This window comes from Protomyctophum bolini (genome assembly GCF_963924005.1).
Source record: "Protomyctophum bolini genome assembly, chromosome: 15".
Classification (NCBI taxonomy): Eukaryota; Metazoa; Chordata; class Actinopteri; order Myctophiformes; family Myctophidae; genus Protomyctophum; species Protomyctophum bolini.
In genome coordinates, this window is record NC_137876.1 from 28,588,436 (window position 1) to 28,608,141 (window position 19,706).

The 19,706-nt window shown below is 43.2% G+C and overlaps 1 protein-coding gene across 4 annotated transcripts in view; it reads left to right on the forward strand.

The window, feature by feature from the left end:
• atrn (attractin) overlaps positions 1-19,706 on the forward strand; it is a 135,716-nt gene that overhangs the window by 14,568 nt on the left and 101,442 nt on the right. For all 4 annotated transcript variants that reach the window (XM_080784406.1, XM_080784405.1, XM_080784408.1 and 1 more), the window contains exons 3-9: positions 5,319-5,432; positions 7,320-7,448; positions 8,881-9,083; positions 12,709-12,877; positions 16,886-16,976; positions 18,519-18,768; positions 19,403-19,586. In XM_080784406.1, the coding sequence (XP_080640532.1) occupies positions 5,319-5,432; positions 7,320-7,448; positions 8,881-9,083; positions 12,709-12,877; positions 16,886-16,976; positions 18,519-18,768; positions 19,403-19,586 (1,140 nt within the window). The remainder of the gene's footprint in view (positions 1-5,318; positions 5,433-7,319; positions 7,449-8,880; positions 9,084-12,708; positions 12,878-16,885; positions 16,977-18,518; positions 18,769-19,402; positions 19,587-19,706) is intronic.

Below are 19,706 nucleotides of genomic sequence, written 5' to 3' on the forward strand. Positions count from 1 at the left end.
TACCATAGTGTTGTGGAGCTGTGCTGTGGGCTTCTGAGTGCAGCCTACCATAGTGTTGTGGAGCTGTGCTGTGGGCTTCTGAGTGCAGCCTACCATAGTGTTGTGGAGCTGTGCTGTGGGCTTCTGAGTGCAGCCTACCATAGTGTTGTGGAGCTGTGCTGTGGGCTTCTGAGTGCAGCCTACCATAGTGTTGTGGAGCTGTGCTGTATTACCTTCTGAGTGCAGCCTACCATAGTGTTGTGGAGCTGTGCTGTATTACCTTCTGAGTGCAGCCTACCATAGTGTTGTGGAGCTGTGCTGTATTACCTTCTGAGTGCAGCCTACCATAGTGTTGTGGAGCTATGCTGTATTACCTTCTGAGTGCAGCCTACCATAGTGTTGTGGAGCTTTGCTGTGGGCTTCTGAGTGCAGCCTACCATAGTGTTGTTGCGCTGTGCTGTGGGCTGAGTGCAGCCTACCATAGTGTTGTGGAGCTGTGCTGTGGGCTGAGTGCAGCCTACCATAGTGTTGTGGAGCTGTGCTGTGGGCTGAGTGCAGCCTACCATAGTGTTGTGGAGCTGTGCTGTGGGCTGAGTGCAGCCTACCATAGTGTTGTGGAGCTGTGCTGTGGGCTTGCTTTACCATGACTAATCAGTCATTTGCATTGATGTTGATCTCGTCCCTTTCACCAAGAAATCCAAAAATAGTGTGAATACTTCCACAGCCTGACTAAAGGTTAAACTATCCGTCTTCTCTCAATGCCTGTCATTTCACACACTTGTGACAACGGAATGTAATCAAGACCAGAGTAATCTAGTAAGAGTGGCGACACTAGCGTTGACAATAAAGGCTAATTTAATTGAATTGACTCCCATTATAACAATGGAACGTTTGTGTTGTGTATTTCACACGCTCCCTGACAATGCATGCATGCTGTCATTGCTGTGTGCTGCTAGCCTATGCCAAGTGACTGACAATTGTTGAAATCACTGAGTGATGCTTACTTGCTTAATATAAGCCCTATACAAGATACAAATCTTGTGGCTCACAACTAAAGAAAAATAAATAAATAAAATAGATGGATGATAGATGATTGTGTGTTACAGGTATAACTGTGGTAAAATAAATAGTTTTCCACCCATGCCGCAAAGCAGCCCCCATACCATTTTCAGAGAGGATCAAAATATATTTCATATACAGGGAAAGGGGTTGACATGCCTGTACGAGTATGCTTTAAAATAAATGCAAGGATGTGTCGAAAGGAGGGATATCTGCTATAATAATCACGCACCACATCCGCTTGGAGACTTAAAAGGTTCTCTGGTCTGCTAAGAGCACTGAATGTGTCCGCCTGTCGGCAGTGGCATAAGACTCATCTGTAGAGATACCCGGGCTAGAGAGGGAGAAATGTGGCTGCGGTTATGAAATGTGATCAGTGTGTCGGAGTGTGTTAATGGTACGTCAACCCATTTAAAATCCGGAATCCTTTCATACTTGTCTGTAACTTTCTGTCAGTCCATGTGTGTTGCTTTGTGTATCCACAGCCACTCTTCAGTCTTCACTGGAAACTGTCTCTTGTATCTTCTTTTGCCTGTATTTACCCAGGGGAGCATTTTGCTGAGCAGGCATGCAATTTTACCAGCAACACGCTGTTTCACATTGACGTGGGACACAGTCACACCTGGGAAATACCCAGGGACAAAATCAAATCATTATTTAGGACTGATTGACCGACAATTAAAAACGCTCTAAATCACATGAAAGGCTTTCACTCCTAAAAAGGTTTCTTAGTTTAACCACTTAAACCCTCCGTCTAGAATAGATCACCGGTTCCCAAATACTGGGTTGGGGCCCATTTGTGGACCCAGGACACATTTGTATGGGTCCCTTTATTCTTTGTTTCCTTCATTTTCAATTATTATTTCTTCAAATCATGTTCAATTCCCAAAAGTATTTTTCTCACAGGGCGTAGATTTGCTATTTTCACTAATTTGGGTCCCGGGAAAAGGTATGAAGAATTGAGAGGTATTTATTTCTCACTTCATTACAGTTCATTACACACTGGGAACATGACGAATAAACTAAGCACATTTTCAACCACTTAAGGGCTGTTGAAACTAAGTAACGACAATTATAACGGTACTGTTCACCATTGTATTGGTTATAGTTGTGGGGTGGACTTTACTTGATTGATGAATGTATTAACAGATTGGAGAATTGCAGTATATTTCAAGCACAACTCAATACAAAACTGTTAACTGTGGACGACACCATAAAGTATTACACTTGTTTACAATAGGGCCCACCATGTTCAATTCAGCATAACAATTAGAGACATACAAATATACTCTTCTATATAGCTACCATCCTCTACTATTTTACGAGTCCCACTTTTTCTTTAAATTTTTACAAATTACAGCATTTAACTCCCATTTAATTTTATATGGTTATAATGTGGTTATATTCATGTAGAAAACATGTATAACTAAAGCTAGCAAAATAAACTAGAAAAAAAAAAAAAAGTTCAGCAGTAGTACAGTAGAGGTTGTTGTTTTATTGCTTTGTGTAGAGAGAACGTGTTTTAATGTGGTGATGTTTGTCCAAACAGTTATTGAATTAACTATTAATGTGCTTACAAATGGATGAGAGAGAGATGGGTAGGCTCAGACTTACAGTAAGTGGAAGCAGAAAGGTTTTGTTGCACACAGACTTACTTTAACTACTTTTCTAATGTTGTTTAGATGCTTACTGTTATGCACATAAGAGTCTTAGGACCCTGAATTGCATTTCGTTGCTGTTGGGTTTTTGATTATTTTCTTTGCCTAAATCAGTGCTATTGAACACGCTTTACGTCTGTGTGTTGTTTCGAAAATATTGAACCAATGAAAAGTAGTAAAAAGCGCTTGGGACAGTAGTAAGTAAATTATACATCTACTGATGCATGAACTTGGACACATCATCAGTGTTGTAAACCTCCAGGTGACCCGAACTAGGCTGATCAGACCCCGGCCTGTGTCCAAGTGGCATGCTACATCCCCCACTGTCTCCTGCAAGACTAAGAGACAGTCAATAGGGAAGATGGCTGATGAGATGTTGGCGAGTGGCGACACTAAGAGGCTCCTGGCGCTGTGGGAGTGTCCAGGCCTGGCTCCTCCTTCGTCTGACCAGAAGTGCAGAATCTTTCTGTGCTTTCGGTCGTCTTTGCCGCTGAACAGCACAGATCTCAGCTTCGGTACAAACTCGAGGACAAATCCTCAGTCTTAACTCCATTGGACCCACAAACTGTCTGCTAAAACGGCTAACTCCACCACCTCTCCCCCTCTCGTGGAAGTAATTGACAATATATAAAGTCACAACACCAACATTGATGGGGCAGTATTGTATTTGTTTCCTGATAAATGTATATTTTTCATTTCCTGAAAATTGAACATTTAGAGTTAAGTAGTTTCTTCCCGACAGCAGAGATATTTAGAAGGCTATTGTGGATTTGTGTTTCCAGTTTTGGATTAATCAACATCTCAAATATCCATGAGCATTTAGAATGTTAAGTGCCTCAGAGAGAGGGCAGAACATTACTTGCTAACTTTACCTGCCAATACTGTAGTCAAGACGTTTGAAGCAAAACTCATCTTGTCATGAGCCCATTTCTCTTGCCCCTTAGGCCACTGCCCTCACGCAATGTATTAAATATTTGAGGAAGGCACAAGGAATTCTTGGATTGCGTCAATTTCAATATCTACCCCAAAAGGAGAGCCAAGCTAGGGGTTTCCAGGGGGCTAAAGATATGACCAGGCCCTTTCATTTAAAAAATCCAGTACATTTGGTGCTTTTCACAGACAACAAAATAGGCTTTTGTCTGTGCCTGCCTTTGGAATAATTCAATTTGCTGTGCTTAACCACATTTAGAAGTAGTGAGAGTGTAGGATTTTTTGAAGTGAATCTTGTGAATTTTAATTTAAGTAATTTTCTCCATTTCTGGTGAACCACTTGTAGCTGTATAAACGCTGGCTACTGACTTACTGTAGTACTTGTCAGGAGCTGATGGCTTATTATTGCATTTGCTGTCGTAAGGGATTTTTGCATAATAGAATTCAAATGTTTGTTTATGTTTATACTTGCACAGCTTATTATATTAACGGCAACAATGATGACGATTAAAGGTGATTACTAGCATTTTGATGATTTATTTTGTGAGCCAGGGGTGTGCTTTTGTTGCTGCTGCCCCCATGCTCTGGAACGGTCTAAAGCCCAAACCACACCAGAGGGTTTTTAACCTCAACCACACCAATGCAACTTGACCTTAAAACGGTTTTGTCCCAAGGAGTCCCTACCGGTGTGCTTTGGGCTTAAGACTTCCCATTAGAAATTGTTGGAACTTTTTCTTTAGCCTTTAATGTTATCCATGTACAACACTTTGGCTGAATTCTGATTGTTGTAAATGTGCTAAATAAATAGTTTGATTTGAGCTATATATAAAGAAAGTTTGATTTAATATATTTTCAAATTTCAGTGTTATAAAATTACAGTGACAGTTACAGTGACAAATCTGACCACTTACAAATATTTGGGCACTACATTTGACAGCAAGCTGAAATTCGATGTGAGAGTGGTCTTTTGTTTGAGGCGGCTTGCCAAATTTCAGGTTGACAAATCTCTAATGGAATTGTTCTATAGTGCATTTATTGAGTCAGTTATCTCCTTCTCCATAATTTGTTGGTATATGGAAACCTGAACATAAAGGACAAGAACCACCTTGGTAGGACTGTGAGAACGGCCTCAAAGATAGCTGGAGTAAATTTCAGTAGCCTGGATAAAGTCTTTCAAAAACGGGTGCTTAAGAAAGCCAAGTCCATTCGGACGACAACTCTCATCCCCTCAGCTCTGAGTACAGGCTGCTTCCTTCTGGCCTTCGCCTAAAGGTTCCAGGGGCCACAAGTAATGGGTATAAGTTCTCCTTTGTGCCTGTGTCTATCCAGGCTTTAAATGCTGATAGGAGGAGGAGGTAACTTGTGACTTCTTGTATGAATTAATTTACAACTGTTTTTTGTAATTGTTCCAATGCTACACCGATCCTTTGAACTGCCACCCTGTTTTTATTGTTCTATGTGTACCACGTGCTTTTTCACTGTGTTGTGTTTTATGTGATTCATTTCTGCCTGTTGTGCTTTGCTGTACACCAAATCGCCCTTCGGGGACACACAAATAAATTAACCTGAACTTAAAACAAATGTGTGTGTATCATTCTCTCATGATATACACACACATGGACATTTGGTTGCCTGCAGTGCTTTTGTTGGTACAGTATGATCAATCTTTCTCCGTGTCTCTTTCTTCTGCAGGCCCAACAGCATCCTTCGCCTACGTTTCAACCACTTTGCTACAGAGTGCAGCTGGGACCACCTGTATGTTTACGACGGAGACTCGATATACGCTCCCCTTATTGCTGCCTTCAGGTACATCTACTTGTAAATTTTTAATGTAAAATTTTGCCTGGATGATGTTGGAGGGAAGTGTATGCTTCAGCTTTAATCACAATTGTTAGCTTGAATAATTTGAGGAACATTTGTTTGTAATTGCACCATTATCACCGGGTATTAACATATTTGATTTACAGCAGCTGTTCTAAATCGACCAAGATCAAATGTTTAAGTATTCCCACTGTAATTAATTAAGGTACAAAATGCTTTTGAGTAATGTGCTGCCCTTCATTGAGCTTATCAACGGAGCATATGCCAGCACAGTTGTTTGAATGAGTTAGGCCCACAAATACTGAGGAGCTTTTTCCACCTCATAAAGGAAACTAATAGGCCTTTGCAGCATGGCCCAAAGCACGATACAATAACCTTGGAATAAACGAGTCAAGTCGAGAACAAGTCGATATAATTCCCAGAGAGCATAATGAAGAACATGATTGCTCTGATACAGGGTTTTTTTGGGTCTAAAAACCCAGTCTTCACATGGGATGACTGATTGAGAAGTAGGGATGCACAATATTGACATTTTCTCGCCGATATGCGATAACGGATGATCAAATCAATCGATCCGGTATTGCAATACAAGTTGGGCACCTGTTACTTCAGTAACTGTGATTCTGGCGGCAGTTGCACACTTACAGTGCATACAGTGCATTCTTATGTGATTCATTATTAGGTCTACTGATGTTACTTCACAACTTGAATGTTGTAAAGAATGTATTTATTTTTACACAGTGTTCCTATATAGACGAATCCGCAGAGCGGCGCCCGGTAGGCAATCATAGCTGCGGTGTCAAATTAAGACAGCTTGACACAGCAGCTCTGATTGCCTAAAGCTGGCCTACAGGCCATCACTCCGGATTCGTCTATAGAGGGTATGCGCGTGACATGATTACCATACCAGCAAGTTATGCTGGATCGCCTACTGAGTGGAAAAAAAAGACTTTCTGGCCTTGACAGCCCATGCATCCAAACAGAAACGTCCTATCTATTTTAAACGGCATTAAACTCACTTTGACACTCACTTTATGCGCATACATGCACATAAAGTGCAAGGTAAAAATAAAATGAAAAGAGATCGTGTACTCTTTCGTCTCTAGGCTTTTGTGAACACCCCAGACAGTTCTGAAGCTGCTCGATTCAGCATTTAGATATTTGATATTCATTTAATCAGACAATCAAATCATCGCTATGGGGTACACACATTGCTCAGCCAATCAAATCATCTGTACACACAGACACAGACACACACACGCACAGCTGAAAATATATAGTTCCAGGTAGTACAGGTACCCCCCCCCCCCCCCCAGAAGCAAAGATTTGAGTTAAAAACGATCTACAAGCTCGTAGGGCGGCACTTTGTGAGTCGGTGCTGCGCTATGAGCTTGTAGATCTGCTATTTTTCAACGGCTAAAGTATAACACGATGCTTAAAACATCAATAGGGGTTCCCGCCCAGAAGTAGGCAAGGTTTCAATCAGATCAGAGACTGCCATTAGGAAGTTTAAGTTAAACGAAGAAATAATTCAGTAGAGGTACCTCCACTAAACATTATTGGTGGTATTCTGTGGCCAACTGGCAGTGTTTGAGCAAGAAATGTGGTGCTGATCGGCCAAGCGGTTTACAAGATTAGCTCAAGACATGCAGACAGACATACTTCTAAAGATGGCTCGCCTCTGAGGAGCCACTCCATAAAAAAAACCAACAAACACAGCATTGATAATCATAACGCATTACTGGTAGTAGTTTTTTGGAATGTGTCGTTGTACTGTTACCGACGCTTATGGCACTTTTGTGGTTTTTACTATTCATCGTGGTCCTGACCACACACTACTACTCACACTGTGTCTTTTTCTCCTCCTTCCAGCGGTCTGATCGTCCCCGAGCGCTACAGCAATGAGACGGTCCCAGAGGTGGTTTCCCAGTCCGGCTATGCTCTGCTGCACTTCTTCAGTGACGCAGCCTACAACCTGACAGGCTTCAACATCTCCTACAGGTGAACTAACCCTAACCCTGCCCGGCTCCTCCTGTCTACATGTCCAAGTGTCCTTGGGCAAGACGCTGAACCCCTGATGTGCTGGTTGGTAGGACCTTGCTGGCTTCCGCCGCAATCGGTGTATGAATGGGTGAATGTAATGCACAATCTAGATAAAGGCGCTATATAAATGCACCATTTTTTATTATTATTATTATAACCCTGCTGCACTTCTTCAGTGACGCAGCCTACAACCTGACGGGCTTCAACATCTCCTACAGGTCAATACCAGTGTTGACAGATTTAGTGAGAGAAATAAACAACACAACCAAAAGAAGCAGCTAGACCACCATTGGCTATTTGTAGATTGGATATTTTCCAAACCATATCTATTTTAACACAAATCTGGCACACGGGTCCCTGACACACAATATTTCAGTCCGGCGTAGACAAATAAATAACTACACTACAGTACATTACACAGAAAGCCCCAAAATATAACCAGCGGCCACAACTATCAATGCAACTTTACATAAAAACAACCCCAAAGTCGCTTATAATTAGAATGGCAACACTGGTGAATACTGAGAAAAGAATCATTACTGAGCATCGCAGTACAAAGGCACAAATTAAATCCGAAATGTGGATGGCAGAAAATCCACCAAGGACAGCGATTTTTAGAAGAAGAGTTATGACTGTTTGAAAATCCTCCCTTCCACTGCTGTGCACTGAGAATATATATGCAATCCCATAGTTGGAACGGTTGTCCGTTGCTATGGGAACCGGACCAACGTTCAAGGCTTCCGTAGGCATCAACTATTATATAGACATCAACTATTATATAGACGGAGTCCACATTGGGGTAAGTATATATACAGACTTGGGATATGACGCCACCTAGCGTTGACATATACGGACTTGGGAAAGCAAAAAAGCTAAATAACACACTTGGTGACAAAGAGCTGATCATTTAGGTTCCTCCAGTCCTGGTTGGGTATTATAGTACCTGTATGTCTTAACACTAAATACAGTGTAACTGTTTGCACCAACATTAAAGTCCAAACCACACCAATGATATCAAGACCTGATGATATAGCCATTATAGCGTCCGTCTGTTTTTGTCACCAGCGAGCGGGTGTGTACGCACGCACGCACGCACGCACGCAGAACTACAAAGGCCTAATGGAAGCCTTTTTTCATGTTAATTCGTGCTGACTTCATCACCATGGTGACAGGACTAAAGTTGGGTCTGATTCTTGAATGAAATCTCAGTGCCGCACGCAACATGGGACCTTGTGTGTCCCCTGGCCTGTCTTCACCCCAACTCGTCTCAGAAGTGCTTTTTTACATTTTCGTTTCAACCCTGCATCTATTCTCGAAACTCTCGTCCGACTTTCATAATAACACGTACGTGTCTTCCTTGTCTTTTGTTTCTCTTCCTCCCTCTTCTCAGATTGAACACGTGTCCTAATGACTGTTCGGGTCGTGGAGAATGTCTCGTGGCAAACGCCACTGGTTCCGTGTACTGCCAGTGTGAGTCCAACTGGAAGGGCGAGGCCTGCGACGTGCCCTACTGCCAGGCCAACTGCGGCTTCCCTGCCAGAGGCCGCTGCCAGACCAGCACCAAGTCCTGTCTCTGCAACCCTGGATGGCAAGGTGGGTCTGCAGTGGGCCAGAAGAGCACTGGAATGTGAATGAATGAGTAACAAATCAACTTGTTGGAGCACAATCCACTGCCGTACATGTACTGTAAAATGTGTAAATGAGTAATTTTTCAACTTTTATGTTTCCAGCAGTAAGCTTCACGTGGGGTTAGGTCATCATGACCTGGCCATGTTAGTTTTTCCTGTTCTGGGGGAGTGATTCTAGCCTGGGTGCCAGCCTGAATCGCTGCGTTCCATGATTCTGAATTGTCACTCACTACTACAAGGCTGTTTGACTCGCATTTCATAACGTCAACTGTTACGTAGCCACGTTGGTGCTGATACGTCATCAGCCAGCTCCACTCTGACCATGCTTCTCACTGTTGAAAAAAATAGAGCCGTTCGAGACTTGAGAGTAAAAATCTACGGTAAAAAGTAAACGATTCAGTAGTCCACTGTTAGATTCAGTAGTACAAAAGAAATGACGGCTGTGTGGGGTGAGTTTAGTGAATGATAAGGGGACGTTGCAGGACAACAGCAGTAGCTGTGCAGTGGTGATTTTCCTCACAGACCAATCAGAAGCCATGGTTCCATTTCAATGGCATACCTGTGGAGAATACAGGGTATGCGCGTGACATCATCATCAAACCAGGAAGTTATACAGGAACGCCTACTGAGTGGCAAAAAACTACTTTCTGGCCTTGACAGCCCATACATCCAAACAGAAAAGTCCTATTTGATTGCATTAAACAACGTTAAACAATGTTAAACTCACTTTGCATATTGCTTTGCCGCACGATGTGCCATTCACTTTAAGCATGCGCATACCCTCTATAGGAGACTTTCCAGACTGAGTAGCGACATTTTCAGATCTGTGGAAGGCAGCGAATCAAGCTAGGGTGATTCTATTCAGATATGTTTTTCCTCCATTATGTTCAGTTATAATGTCTTCAACATGTCCAATTTCACCAGTGACTGATTTCTACATGGTTGATTGCTAGTGTCGCACACCACAATAACTTACTGTATATATGAGCTTGTCGCTTGGATATAAAGTTGCACAATGCCAGCACGCAACTAAGGATAACTCGGGCTAAGCTCTTTCATGGGGCGCCTCGATTCAGTAGCAACTACAACAGGCCCTTCGTCTGATGGTGGTTTACCTGCTGAAGAAATGATTAACCGGCATGTACAGTATCGTTAGCAAATGCAACCGCCCATAGTAGCCAGCCCTGCATTTATTTGTGGCTGGTGTCACACCCATGTGGGTGGCACTTCCGCTTAGCTGGCAGTTTAGTGGCACTGCTGCCAAGCCAACTGTGTGACCTATTTTTCAACCCACCATGCTGATTTTATTAACCATGCCCCCTAGGCCTAGGATACTGTTTCCCAAACAGTGGGACAGGACCCATTTATGTGTCACGGACCCATTTTTATGGGTTACGACTCGAATAAAAAGATTGTCTTTTCCCACATTTAAGTATATATATATATATATATTTTTTTTTTTTAACATGGCAGCTCTTGCGCAGGAAAACAGGTTCAATCAGTCAGCTTAAACAGTGGCCACTTAAAAGAGATTTGTACTGTAAACCGCATTTCTACCCCACTCCAACCAGAACTAACTAATACCCATGATATCACTTGTTAAATTCTCTCCATGAGCAAAGGTGAGGTGTAGACTGAGGATAGTTATCTCATTCCATTGTCACCCAATACACTGAAGATAATCTTATCTCTAAGAACAATGCTTCAGCCTCAGCATCAACATCGCCCTCTCTGCCAGCTGGGTCATTAGCAGCACCCCGTGTTCCTATTGGTTACATCCCACCACCCCCCTTCATTCCTGTAGACGCGCCTTACTTTTTTTTAAAGAATCATCTGGGCTCCAAATGCTTTGTTAGTTTTTAAACGGCTCTGTAGCACCACGCTTAACACAAGCTAAGAGACGATGGCTTAATTTAACCATAGTTATCTCACCGGCTCAATGTGCTCATGATCTAATTACTGAGGTTGAGGGAGTTTGAGAAACAGACTGGTGTTATCTTAGCCTTTATTACCCTGTCACGGAGTCTCAGGCTGAGGAGTAGTTCACTTAGTGTATACCCCCATGATGCCAGCCTCCAAATGAACCCATTTTCTACATCAGCCAGCCAGCCAGGGAGAAACCTAAGACAGAATGCCCGCTTAGTGAAGCCAGCCTTGCATTTAATCTCTCTCTCTCTCTCTCTCTCTCTCTCTCTCCTCCAAATGGATTGCCCTTTTCAATAAATTACCTCTTTATGTAAAGCCCTGAGGCTCAGTTTATTCTGGTTATTCCAAAATGTTGCCAGATGCGAACGTTATTATTATTGTTTGTTGAACCACATGGACCCTAGTATCCTTAGTCTGGGGTGAAAATCGGGCAGATCTACAAGCTCACAACGTGTCATGTTGCAACTTATTGTGAGCTTGCAGATATAGCTATTTGTCTGAAGATATTTTGGCGTTGAGGGGCGAAAAAGCAGCACTCCTAGACAGTATAGAGCCCTGGCCCCCGAGGGGCCCCAGTCCATTAAGTGTACATTAAGTGGTTAATGTAAGCTGTGTGATGTTTATGAACCTGACCTGATGGGGAAATTGCAGCCACAGGACGAAGCCACGCAGAGAATGAGTGGAATGGCCTTTATTGGCATGGAGAGCCACATCACTTTCCTTTTCCTGTCACATGGCCCGCAGCTGCATTGTGTTGATAATGACCACGGGGAAACTCTCCTGGCACGTAAACATCCCGTGCCCTTCTGATGCCCCCGTCATATTCTGATTGTTTGGATCCAAGCAGCTGTGCTCCTTACTTCCTTGTGACTGTTTGCATCCCCTGTACCATTGTTGATTTTGACAGCAAATTTTGATTTTACAGTAGTTTCAGTCATAGTCTCTTGAATAGTTTTCATTTAGTTTTAGCCACATTTTATTCACCTGGAATGCTTTAGTGTTAGTCTAGTTTTAGTCGACTAAATATCATAAGATTTTAGTCGACTAAATCTACAGTTGATTTAGTCGACTAAATTTCTTTTGGTTGGCCTTGATGTCGTCATAATGACTGATTTTTACACTAGCTGAAAATAGCCAATCTACAAGCTCACAACTATTTTCAGCATGGAACAAATTGTAAAATGACTTATGCTGGATCTCTTGTCCACTAGTCCCTTCCTAACATTTTAGTATAGTTTTTATTCGTTGACAGACACAATTGTCAATACATTTACTTTAGTTTTAGTCATCATAGCTTAGTTTTCATTTAGTTTCCTTTTTGTTTTCGTCAGTGAAAAAAGGTAGTCGACAAACATTTTTTTTGTCATTAATCGACGAAATGCCCTGCACTGCCCTGTACTCATCACAAACGATGTCATCAGCTTGTTTCAGCTCCAGTCAGCCTCTATTTCTGTTTCCCAGGTTGTTGGAGTCGGAGGCTTCGCAGGAATTTTGACACTTTAAGATTTAAATGAACACTGAGGATTTTACAGTGCAGATTGGGGCTCCAGAGATGAAAATCGTATGAAATGCGGATTCGTGGCTTGAAACTAAAAGGTTTCAGAATCAATGGGCTAAGAAGTCATTTTTCTGCTCCGTTTAACACAATGCTCTCTGCCCTTCAGGGCCTGACTGCTCAGTCTCTGTTCCCGCCAACTCGTCCTTCTGGACCCGGGAGGAATACACGGAGGCGGGGCTGGCCAGGGCGTCCCACAAGGCTGTGGTCGACCAGGACATCATGTGGGTGGTCGGCGGCTACGTCTTCAATGCCTCCGATTATCACATGGTCAAAGGGTAAGTCCCATTTCCCCCTTTTGGGGTGTCTGTGTCTACTTTGTCAAGACATTAGATGGTGTTGGCAGTATTGGATTTGACTCCAGTATGGTGTACGTTTGATTACTTCTTAGGTGTGGTTTGTGTGACAACCAAATATATATATATATATATATATATATATATATATACTAGAGACATGCAAGCCCGTCGGGGCCCTGCCCGGCCCGCCAAAACGGGCCGGGCAGGGCCGTCTCTGTCCCTGACCAACGGGCCGTTGGCCGGGCGGGCTCACGCGGCATTATATTATTTTTTCCGATGTGAATTTCACCCAGACTGGACTTGCTTCAGCAGCGCGGCAGCATGCTGCTGTCTGCTCCATAGTGACGTGACAATAACCCCCCCACACAGGCGCGCACACACACACACACACACACACACACACACACACAAGCACACTAAAATCTGGTCAAAACTATAAAGACTTTGAAACAACGTGTTTTACATTCTATCTCTCTCGCTCCGCGCCTAAACTCTTGTCCTCTCTCTCTCCTAATTATTATGCAGCGCAGCTGTACACACACACACACACACACACACACACACACACACACACACAGAGCGTTAAGTTAATGTTGTTGTGTTGCGAAACTACAGTTGTTTTATTTCAGTAACACAGAGTACTAAGTAGGCTACGGCTATCCTCTGACAGAACCTACATCTCAGGAACTCCGCAGTCCGCAATAAAAACAAATTAAATACTGCGGGAGCATTACCACACTAAACAAAGTTGGATTTGTACATTGCAGAAACTGCAGATACATAACGTAAGTGTTCTTATTATTGTCCGTCTACTCTGGGTTTTATAATGCAGCGTGAGTCCGCAATAGCCGATCTACAAGCTCACAACGCGTTGCGCTGATTGACAGTGCATGTGCAGCAGCTACTGTATAAAACTATAATTAAGTAGGCTACTTTTTAGTGTCTGTGTGTTATTGACTTCTTGTTCCTTAATGTGGGTTTATCAGAGCGATATAGTGCAGCTGTGAGTGAGTAGCTGCTGCGTCCGTGCACCAATAGAGCGACCACGGCGGCGGCACGCATGCTTGAAATATTAAATAAAAATATGTCGGGCTTCCGGGCCGGGCTCGGGCCGTTTCTGGATTTTACCAACGGGCTTAGGGCCGGACGGGCCTTAACTCCACGGGCCCCGGGCCGGGCCAGGGCCTATATTTTAGGCCCGTGCAGGGCTCTAATATATACTCTATGTACAGTACGTACACATAGCAGAAACATAACCTACATTTTAAAAGGGTGTGGACTGGAGGTGGTAAGGGACCTGGATATTGGATATAAAAAGGTTGAAAAACACTGCTCTAACTTATGCAAAACTCTAACCTTAATTACTTACTTTACCCTTAGATTTGAAACTATTTTGCCATGCAAATTTATTATTTAATTGACTCAAGTAATTCGTTATGATAATCAGTATTATGTTTTTTCCACACCTTGTGACTGATATGTTGTCGTAGCATGTTGGTGCTTAATTAACACAGATTTTGTGGTATTGCAAGTTAAGAAATTAACCTTCGGTTTAACCCATTCAATCCGGGAAAGCATCTGTGTAATTTTAGATTTTAGCTATATAGCAACATAAGATTTATAGACAGATTTATGGGACAGACCGTAGGCTGACAGTAAATTACATTAGGCTAACAGGAGAGACATGGGGAGGTCGAACCCACGGCACACTACCAGACTTGGACTACCGGCCAAGGTGCCTGGACCGCTGATGAGCCACGGCCCAGACCTCATTTAGAGACTATTTATAAAAATAGTGAAACATTCGGATGCAAGAAGCTTGTAGATCAGCTATTTAAAAGTATTTACAGCATATGTGGTTAAGCATGCCATGTTGAAGTTGATTTACCTTTCTTTTTCAACAGGCTCGAGTTTTGCAAAAACATTTTTAACTCCCAGTGCCTGGCACATAAAGCAGAAAACTGACATCCAACTGTTAGTATTGCTAGGTGTGGGAACAAGCAACTACAAGTCTGCAACAAGCAATTGCACATTTTCTCCATTGTAGATGAGAAAAAGAAGACTGTCAAAGGAACAAGTGTGCTGTAAACACTGCACACTTTCTCTACTTTTGTAAACGGCAATAGAAAATAGCCACCGATTTAAAGATAGGGCTGTGCTGGATAAACATCCTAGGATATCATTATAGCTGTAAAATTAGTGGTACGGCTCATGCTGAACTCCACCCAGCCATAGCACTGATTCAAGGGCGCGACGCTTGGTGTTTATAAGGCTCTGTATTGGCCAAAGTCTGTCTGGCGAAGTCTGTTAATGAATAGTGTAAAATACCACCTAGAAAAACGCTACATTTTAAGTTTGACCGACTACAGTAACTACATTTTGTGAGGTTCAAAGGTCATGGTGTCACACATACAGTATAGTTAACGATGCATGTTATGATCTCTGATGTCTCTCCCATCTTTCTGTCTCTTCATTATTGGCAGATAAAAACGGCAATGAATATTTATCTTAAAGTTGGAGTATCATAGGCATATTACCTCCCAGAAAATAACAGTGTGCAATTATTATTTTTTGTTGCCCTGCTATCCAACCACCAGATGAAGGCAAGCTGCAATGTCCTACATTCCTGTGCCCAGAAGGGGCCCTAGTTGGGTTTAGGTTTTCTTTCAAAAAATGTTACATTTAAATGTTCTATTTCTGTGGACACATCCAACAAAAGTTCCTTAAAGATCTTGGATTTGACTTTGTGTGTGTGTGTGTGTGGGAGGGGGGTGCCCCACTTCTATTCTCACCAAAGCACTTCTCTCCCGTCTCCTTTGCTGTTGTGATGCGTGAATTGATTCATTATTTAGACATTGGCCGCGTTTATATGCAGGGTGATCATTCCGAATGAATACTTCCAAATAAAATACTTCGGAAGTAATGTTTTTTGCTGCGTGTTTCCATGGGAAATGGTCATTCCGAATGATTGTTTACATGCATGTGATATAAGACATGATATATGTTAATTCACGTGAAACTACGCCATCTGCTGGACACAAAATATAGACAGTTCATTCATTGTGACTGTTAGACGAAAGACAACACTTTGAAATCCCATCATTTCATTCCGCAGTAGTTTTGAGGCTGCTGCTTGGATAGGGGCGGACATATTATGTTTACCGTCTTTTTTTCCCCACCTGCTGCGGCTCCCCTTCTCCGCTGGGAAGGTGAACATCTCGTTTTTATGTGTACTTTATTATCTACAGCACGGCCAGGGCACGCAACACACTGATTATTATTGAGAGAGAGAGAGAGAGAGAGAGAGTGTGAGAGAGAGACCGTTGAACACACACACACACACACACACACACACACACACACACAGATCAGGGGTATCATCATCTGCTGCTGCTCCACGTTCTTTTTGTGGATTTCGGATCTGCAAAATGCACGAAATAACGCGCTCTATGTGCAAACTCCTCGGCGCGCCTTGGTTATGAGCGCCTTGGAGCATGCTCAGAAAGACCAGAATGAATTTACATCCGAAGCAGTGTATACATGAGTCCAATTTTCTTTCAATCGCATTGAACATTGGAATAATCCGGCCAGTGACATCGGAATGGTTTTTAGATCGCATCGAGCATTATCATTCGGATTTAAGTTTGGTGTCTTGTGAAGGTGTTTACATGACAACGTGTAATAGGATTGAACTTCTATTCGAATGAAAAGGGGATTTAACTGCACATGTAAACGTAGCCAATGTGGATTATTCCTTGTGTGGCAGACAAGGCATAAAAATCTCAAAAGAACAGGACACAGAACAGACCAAAAATAATCCCGTTATTGGATAAGAATGTGTCTTCAGGTTTTGGACAGATGGTTCTACTCTTGCAGTTTATGCGATGAGAATGATATGGACACGGATGCTTCAAGAGTGCTAAAAAGTCCACACCGATTTTGTCACCATGCCTTAACCTTCTCTCCCTGTCTTTTCTCTTTCTCCAGGTATAACCTCAGTTCAAAGAGCTGGCTGCCTCTCGATCCGACAGTCAACTCTGTCACACCGCGATATGGACACTCGCTGGCCTTGCATGAGGTTTGTGCACGCCACTGACACCGAAATAAAGAAGACGTTTAGATTTCAGAAGCGCTACACTGCCGGGGGCTGTCAAAGGTTCTGCAGTAGCCTCTGTGGAATTTTGCCATGAGCTGTTCTCATTTCTGTGATAACTTTACTCACTAAGTACATTGACAGTACAATTTAGGCATTTAGCAGACGCTCTTAATCCAGAGCGATTTACAGTAAGCATGGTAATACATCGTATGCATAAAAACTGTCCTGAATCCTACGTAGGCTAAGAACCTAACAGTGGTCACACATACATCTATCCACACTGGTCTAGTGATCATAAAAAGAGGAAAAACTTGACAGCTCGGAGGAGCAGGTAATCACAGCAAGGTATACAAAAAAATCTCACCTGTGTGAACCGAGTGATGCAACTCCCCCCCCCCCCCCCCCCCCCCCCTCCTTCTCTCTCTCTCTCTCTCTCTCTCATATATTCCCCGTTTCCAGACCTAAGCGCAAAACGGTTTTGCGCTGCGGACAGAAGAAGCTGTCCGCAGCTTCTTTTCCGAGTTACCGGGAATCTGACCGTTGCGCATGTCGTCCGCGGAAGTGGAGCTTTTTTCCCATCCACCAGCAGTCTAAAAACCCGGTTTTGAAGCTGTGCGCAGCCGAAAACGTCCGCAGCTCTTTTGATAGTGTGGCAGTACCCATTAGCAGGCAACTCTCTCTCTCTTTCTCTGGCGAACAGCGCCCCTACTGGTGCTCATCATATGATGCTCATACTAGTCACATAGGTGAACACATAGGTGAACACATAGGTGAACACAGGCATAGGTGAACATGGACAAAGCTGTTCCTTGGAGTGGTTGCACCACTCAAAAATAGAACACAGGTGATCAAAATAGAAACGGCAAACATGCTTCCTACCAAAAAAGTCTCTGATTGACAGAATCCTGCTTGTGTCTCTTGGTGTGAATGTAAAGCACTGACTTGGAGATTTGGTGTTGTGTGCAGCGTGGCGTTGTTCAAAGGACATTCAAGGACAACTGCAAAGTGACACCCTGGGGGGTTCGTATTGTCATTGGAGCTTTGATGATTTGGTGGAATGTCCCGTCACCTCCTGACAAATGTTATAGGCCAGCCATAATGAGACACAGTGGATGCATTATTTGACATCCTATCCAATCGTGTATATTAAAATTAGAGGGTTAGCCAGTGGCCAGTGCCGACTTAATGGAACACCACCAAACGGCAGGGAGAACGTGGTAGAAGACTCAACTATCGTTGCAAGATCTCTGAAATGATGCAGCTGTTATTACTTCATACCCCAGACGACATATATAGACAGAGACACATAGGGACACACGCGGACAGTCATTGAGCGGTGTGCACCACTCAAAAAAGGAATGTTTTTAGACATTTCCAAAAGTATTGATGTCTAGGTTACACCCCTTTTTTAAAGAAACATCAGTATTTTGCATGAAATGCACTATAATGCAAGTGGTGGTGGTAGCATTACCACAACTATTGTTCAGTCCTGATGTCACTCCATCACATCTCCCGTCCTCACAGGGGAAGATCTACATGTACGGAGGGAAGGTCGACGCCACGGGCAACGTGTCCAGTCAGCTGTGGGTCTTCCACGTCCACAACCAGACCTGGACCCTGCTGAGCCCGCGGGCCAAGGAGCAGTACGCCGTGGTGGGCCACTCGGCCCACATAGTCCCCCCCGGCCAGGACGGAGCCGGCCCGGTCATGCTGGTGCTGTTTGGACACTGTCCTCTGTACGGCTACATCAGCCAGGTGCAGGAGTACAACATAGGTGAGTTGGTGGGCGTGGACGGTATGACTTAAATGCTTTCACATTTTTGGCTATGTTTCGAGTTAATGAACGATTATAAATGTTTTAATTGTGGGGGGAAAAAAGCAGATCTACAAGATCACAACACATCGTAATGTGAGGTGTTGTAAGCTTGTTGGTCGGCTAATTTTGCATCTTACCATTGTTCAACGAAGTTTAATACACAGGTTGATCTATCCGAATTTTTTTCTGTTGATTCATTGTCGGCTATTGGTTCTAAATATTGTTTTCAATATATTTTTTGTAGTGCTTTCCGCTGTTCCTGGGACAAATAGTATTTGCAGGAACATGTTAGTGTGTCTCATATACTGTAGAAGGTGAATCAACCCGTTTAGTCCCACCATCCTGGCTCTTATATGCAAAATGTAACCATAGAAAGTATTTCATAATGCTATTTGACCCACTTGAGCTTGTTTCTTGCTTTTGCTGTTAGCTCCCATTATAAAGACAACCACATTCCTTTACCTCGGTATTCAGTAGTTCCCTTTTTACCAAGTAATTAGGTTTGTAAATGGTCTAGCTTTAGCAGCCACTGGATCTAATGGCCCGCCAAAGCTTTTGGCCCAAACTTAACAGGATCCTCTGTTGTTGGCAGCCAAGAACACGTGGAGGTTTGTGAACACAGACGGGGCCCTGGTGCAGGGAGGCTACGGACACAGCAGCGTGTTTGACCCTGGCTCCAGAGCCATTTACACCCACGGTGGGTACCGCGCCTACAATGTCAACAAGTACGGACTGACCGGAGACCTGTACAAGTATGAGGTGGACAAGAGCAGATGGTGAGTGACTGTTGTCTTTTGGGTTTGAATTGTACGGCTAACCTCCTTCAGAGCCATATTGTAAAAATGTAAATGGGAAATACATGAATCCTTATGCCTACTGTACATCTATAGATCTTC